This window comes from Oryctolagus cuniculus, chromosome 12 (assembly GCF_051225735.1).
Source record: "Oryctolagus cuniculus isolate XC-2025 breed Fujian yellow rabbit chromosome 12, ASM5122573v1, whole genome shotgun sequence".
Taxonomy (NCBI): Eukaryota; Metazoa; Chordata; class Mammalia; order Lagomorpha; family Leporidae; genus Oryctolagus; species Oryctolagus cuniculus.
The window spans coordinates 9,768,668-9,774,726 of record NC_142878.1 but is presented as its reverse complement, the minus strand read 5'-3'; the positions used below and the strand labels follow the sequence as shown (position 1 = coordinate 9,774,726).

General features: G+C 67.2%; 1 protein-coding gene across 2 annotated transcripts in view; it reads left to right on the top strand.

Annotated features, from left to right (window-relative positions):
• The first annotated feature begins 1,838 nt into the window (after window positions 1–1,838).
• The window catches only part of ADAMTS17 (ADAM metallopeptidase with thrombospondin type 1 motif 17), a 269,013-nt gene continuing 264,792 nt past the window's right edge, over window positions 1,839–6,059 (top strand). Inside the window, exons 1-2 of one of the 2 annotated variants that reach the window (XM_051822951.3) lie at window positions 1,839–2,011; window positions 2,257–2,627. In XM_051822951.3, the coding sequence (XP_051678911.3) occupies window positions 1,933–2,011; window positions 2,257–2,627 (450 nt within the window). In that variant the 5' untranslated portion in view covers window positions 1,839–1,932. Of the gene's footprint in view, window positions 2,012–2,256; window positions 2,628–4,285; window positions 4,613–6,059 lie in introns of those variants that run through there. The other variant, XM_089311139.1, reaches the window with a different exon arrangement.

Genomic DNA, 6,059 nt, shown 5'->3' with positions numbered 1-6,059 from the left:
AGGCTGGTCACTAGGGGCTGCCCTGGGAGGGACTCGCGCCGTCCCCTAAGGCCCTCACTGGCACCGTGAGCATCGGCTGTCACTGTTGCCTCCCGCCCTGGTCAGAGGATGAGGAGGTGGACCAGCAGTGGTGATGTTGCTGGCCTGGCTGTGTGGACAGGGCTCTGGCCAAGGCAGCACTGCTTGGGCAGATCCAGACCGACTGTGACAAAGGTAACAGGGACTTGCGCAGTGCCCGGGGGCGGGGCGGGGGAGACATGGGCCCGGGGGCGGGGCCCAGCTGAGGGCCAGGTGTGGCCCCGCCTTCGGCTCCCTTTGTGGCTCGAGCCACAGTCTCAGGGCCCAACACACACGGCGAGAGGCAGCAGCTGTCCCGACGCGGCTTCTTTCCCTGGCACACAATGTAATAGGCGTGGCTTCTTTCCCTGGCACACAATGTAACAGGAAAAGAACAGCGACCCCAAGAGAGCTGCCTATCCCCCGGCTGCTCTTGGATTTCGCTTCACATACCCTCATCTGTATCCGTGCACGTGCGTGTGTGCGTGTGTGCATGGCCCTGGGTGTGTGGATGGGGGGGTCTCCCAGGGCTCACGGAAGCACAAATGAAAAATCTGTAGATTCCAAAGCCGTTTGCACCAAACCTACCTTTGAATCGCGCTTTCCACAAACTTTGTGAAGTAGCCAACTATATATATATGTCATTCTGTACGCGTATTCGCACCGATTGCTAACTCCACCGCTGACCTTGGTTTCAGTCCGGGATCCGCGTGCTCACGGCGTCCGCCCATCGGTGCACAGTCAGCCTGCTGCGGGGCTTTGCTTTGTGAGGCGCTGGGGGTGGGCGGTTTTCGACCCCCCCCCGCCCCCCTGGCCAGGCCCGGGGTCCCGCACAGTGGCTGTGCCCCTGATGCTCCGGGACCTGACAGCGCCAGGACGGAACCGCAGGGGCGGCGCTCGGACCGCAGCTCGCCCGCTGACCCCCGAGGCAGAGGAGACTGTCCTGGGCACAGTGTGGCCGCCCTGGGCCATTGCGGCCTCTCCCGCTGCCCTGGGCTGCCTGCTGGACACCGGGAGGGGGCGCAGCGGCCCGAGCCCGGCCGGAGCCGGAGGGGGCGGCCTGGGGCAGCGCGAGTACCCCCGCCCGCCCACAGGGCGTCCCGCGCCCCGGGCCCCGCTGACGCTTCGGCCACGGGATTGGGATTCCGAGGCCTGGGACACAGAGGTCCAGGAGGGGCTGCCTGCGTGGAGAGGCCGTGCGGCGGCTGCGGCCGGTCCGGCACCGTCCGCCGCTCGTGTGGCTCGCAGGGCTGCCAGCGTCCGCCCCCACGCACGCGAGGGGCGCTCGCGCCCGGGCCCTGCGCAGGTGTGAGGGTTTGCGGACCTCGCAGCCATCAGGTGCAAGCTCAGGTGCGCCCCCAGCCCCGCACAGAGCCCGCGGCGGCAGACATGCTTTCTCAGAGCAAGCCGCTTGGCCGGGGCGATCTCCGGCTCGCGTTCCCGCGACGCCGGCTCAGGGACGACTTCCCGCACCACGACCCTCTCGGAGCAGCGGCCCGAATTCAACCCCGCCGCGTCCACATCGCGCGGCCCCAGTCGGCTCGCGCACGCCCCCTGGCGCCGCGGCCGCGCTACTGCCCAGAAACCACGTGTAAGAAAGTGCTTACAACCTAACCACGCACTGCGGCTTCCACCCGCGCTGGCCAATGGGCGGGGAGGGGGCGGGGCGGACGCCGGCGCGCGCCCAATCCCCGCCCGCGTCCCGGGCAGGGGGCGGGGCTCGGGCCGGACCGCGTTGGGTTTGTCCGCAGCGCTGATTACTTTTTCCGAAGGCTGCGGGGCTGCACTTGGGCTGGCGCCGCCGCCGCCGCCGCCGCCGCCGCCTCGCGCGCTCCCGCTCCGCCGCCGCGGCCGGGGCCGCGGGTGCCGAGTACCATGTGCGACGGCGCCCTGCTGCCTCCTCTCGTCCTGCCCCTGCTGCTGCTGCTGCTCTGGGGGCTGGACTCGGGCACAGGTAGCGGCCCGTCTCCCGCCGCCGCCTCTGGCCGCTGCCGGGGCTCGGATGGCTGACAGCGCCCGGGGCGGGCGGGCGGGCACGCCGGGGACTCGGTCCGGGTGGCGCGCGGGGAGGGCAGGCAGGGGCCGCCCGCTGCGGGTCGCAGTGTCCGGCCCCGGCCCGGGCGGGGGGGGGCCTGGCGGGAGGCCGAGGACGGGGGCGGGCCGTCGCCAGGGCGCTGACGCCTGTCCTCTCTCCCGCAGCTGTCGGCGACGCGGCCGCCGACGTGGAGGTGGTGCTGCCTCGGCGGGTGCGCCCGGACGACGTGCACCTGCTGTCGCTGCCCGGCGCCGCGGGACCCCGACGGCGGCGGCGCCCCCGCACGGCCCCAGCAGCCCCGCGCCCCCGGCCCGGGGAGCGCGCCCTGCTGCTGCACCTGCCGGCCTTCGGGCGCGACCTGTACCTGCAGCTGCGCCGGGACGTGCGCTTCCTATCCCGAGGCTTCGAGGTGGAGGAGGCGGGCGCGACCCGGCGCGGCGGACGCCCGGCCGACCTGTGCTTCTACTCCGGCCGCGTGCTCGGCCACCCCAGCTCCCTGGTCTCGCTCAGCGCCTGCGGCGCCGCCGGCGGCCTGGTACTGCCCCAGCCTCCCCCCATCCCGTCCCCTCCCCTCGTCTGCCAGTAGGGGCCTTTGGGAGGCCCGGGGTGGGGGTCTCAACGGGGGTCTAGGGGCCCGAAGTGAGCGATGCTCTTCCCTACCAACCTCTGGAGGGGCCGTGAGCCTGCGGGGCAGGAGGGCGGGCGTCTGATGGCCTCCGCGTGCTGGGGTTGCCCAGGGGGCTGAGCTAGTCCAGGTGTCGAGAACACCGCGTGTGCACAGGTGTGTGCGTGTCAAGGGGACCACTTGCGTGGGATGTGTATGGCTAGTCTGTTGTTGGTCGTGGAGTTGGGCGGTGCTGGGTGTACCTCCTGGCTTGACCCCTTGAGTCTTTGGCACCTGGCCAAGGGTCTGGGGGAGGCGGTCCCAGAGAGGTGACAGGTCTCTTTTTCTAAGTTGAAAGAACGGGAGAGGCGGGGCTGTCGGGGCCTCACCTCTTTACACGGTGGGCAGGTGTTTGGCGGCCACCCCACTGCAGACCCCGGACCCTGCTGTGCTGCACCGGCAGCCCCGTGACAGGTTGTCCTTGGCCTGGAGGGCTCCTGGGCTGTGGTCCTGCCCATGCTGTCGCTCCATCACTTGGCTACCCTGGTGCCCAGCCAAAGCCTCCTCAGCTTCTCCCGCGCGGCCTCCAGGGAGCACACATGGCCGGCAGATGGGCCACCCTTGCAAAGCCTGGTATCAGCACAGAGCTGAAAGCAGGGGCTGTCTCACTCCCCCAGGGGAACCAGTTTCTGATAGGGCTTTGTGTCTGCCCTGGCCCAGACTCCCAGCCACCTCCCCTTATCTGGTGCCACATCTAGCATTCTCCAGGCCTTGCCCTTTGTATCTGCTGCAGACAGAACCTGGGAAGCCCCAGGGTTCAAGCTTTATGGGAGGCTGTTTCTTCCCAGCTCTGTGGGGGCGGGGAGGGGGGAGACACTGGCTGGTTCCTAGGATCAGCCAACTGCTCCTTTTGGGATGGTTGTGAGTCCTGACTAGGGGGTGATCCGCTTTGGTGAGACTGTAGCCCTGGCGGGAGCTGCGGTGGCACAGGGCAGGGCTCGTGGGCGGTGGGCGAGGAGGCCTGAGAGAGGCCCCATTGCTGCAGGCTCGGGTCAAGGCTGTATCATGTTCTGGGAGGGACTGGAAGCCCACATCATTTTTCCTGTTTTTGCCAGAGTGTTTAAAGTCTAGATCACATGGTAACATCTGAATCCCATTTGCTGCGGTTTAGTGAGTTTCTGTAGAGGTCAGAGTTTATATTTCGTGGTGTAAAGTTTCCAGCGGGGAGCGATCCGTGGAGGAGGCCAGGGTGGAGATGTGGATAACGCCGATTTAAAAATCCTCCCTGGGTGCAGGCCCTGGTGTTCCCGGGACAGCTGCCCTTCCCTGCGGCACCATGTGAGGGCGCTGTGCTGTAGACAAAGGAACCCAGCCAAGAGGCTGATTGCGCCCGGTGCCAGTTGCCGGGGGACCTCCAGGAGTTCAGCTGTTAGATTCCTGCGTGAGCAGACGCTGCCGGTGTTTAGTCTGCCTGTTCACCCCGCTGGTGTGAGCTGGACTTCGGCTGCTGGTCTCCCTAAGTACACACAGGGCCGGAGGCGGGCGGGGAGCGATGGTGGGCTGGCTTGGAGTGGACCCCCTGGTTGCGCAGGAACTTGGGCTCCCCGAGTGGTCGCGGATTGAGGTTCTCAGCCCAGGTAGCCCAGGACAGGCTCAGCACCGAGCAGTGTCCAGTCGGTGGATTTTGGGGGCTGGGCCGTTTCAGAAGCCCCCTTGAGTCTGAAGACTTGACACGCCTCAGGGGCTGGCCCGCTTCTCCCTTTCGGATCAGAGCGTAAATATTTGAGGCTCTGCGGGCCATACGGTGTTTGTCACGACAACTCAGCACTGTCATGGACCGTATATCAACAGACGGATGTGGCCGCGCTCGACGGAGCCTCTCGCTCGCTGGGTGGTGAGCGTCATCGTAATTGTTGGTGAGTCCCGCCGTGTCGGACGTGTCCAGGGTGGCTTAGCAGGGGGAACACAGGCTCTGGCCCGCAGCGCGTGGCGCCCGTGCGGTTCATCTCCGGGAGGTCTGGCGTCTGTTAGCTGTTTGGCTGTTTGCAGGGTGTGAGGCATAGGCGGGCAGAGGCGTGGGCCCCTGGCATCTTTTCTATCTTGTCTTGAAACGCTGTGCAGCTCCACTTCTCGGATTTTCAGAGATGGCCACGTCCCCGTGTGCACTGTTCTCTGTTTACATGTCTTCATGTCGTGTGCACTTCAGGGAGTCTCCTGACACAGCGCAGGTTTCTCTGCGTGTACGATACCAACGCAGTGAGCACAGGCCCGGGAGAAAGGTCCTTCCACTCCTGCTGGGCCTGTGGACCTGCGATCAGCGGGCCCAGGTGCTGAAGGGCTGAGAAGTGTTCCAAGTTCAAGTTCACGGGTGGAGGGGCAGCACAGATGGCTCTTCAGGGGCTGAGAGGACCCCGTGTGGTGTGGCTCGTCCGGGTGGGGGCAAGGCTTGTTTCAGGGAGAGTGAGCCGAGAGGAGCGGCCGGGAGGCCACTGCCGTCCGTCGGGTCTGGTCCGCCGAGCGCACCTGTCCTTTCACAGAGACCGCGGCTCCCAGATGCCCACTCAGCAGGCTCCAGCCAGGGGCACGCTGCATGTGAGCTGTTGGGGCCGACAGAGGCCACCAAGGAGCTGGAGGAGCCACGTCCGTTGTCCAGGCCACACCAGGGGCACTGAGTGGAGCCCAGGGACCCCCGCTTGCGGCCCCTGCCGGAGCCGTGGCCACGTAGCACTGGGCTCTCACAGGGGGACAACGTGGTGGCCCAGCCAGCCTGGCCAGCACGTGGCTGTCACCTCATCTGTAGTGCTGCTTCTGCTCAGGCTCTGCGTGCCGCCTCCTTTTGGACGCACCCCTCTTTTATGGGAGAGAGAAGCGTGGTGCAGGCGAGACTGGACGCGGCTGGGGCGCGGCCTGCTCGGCCGCGGCTCCTGTGATGAACCCCAAGGCGGAGAGGGCGCCCAGCTTCACAGCGGCACCACGTGATCCCATGCCGCGGAGCAGGACCAGCCTCAGCGGCGCTCGGAGGCTGTGGAGGCACCTGGGGCTGGGCGGGCGGGGGGGGGGGGCACGACTGCTTCATGTTGCAGAAGAATGATCGCATCTGGAGGACAGAAAGCACCTTCAGGGTGTCGTGGAAGGAAACCACAGAGGGCGCCCAAGGCAGAGGCAGGTGCGGCGCGTGGGGGGATTAAAGCGTGGCCCCGTGGCCCCGTGGCCCCGTGGCGGCTTCTCCACGCCCTTCGTCCCCTGTGGCCCGCGGGCTTTGCTGGCTCCTCCTCCCCGCTGCAGCTCCGCAGAGCCAGGCCCACACCTCTCAGGACGCCAGGCTCCGGCTTGCTTCCACGCCGCTGCCCTTGAGCCTGACCT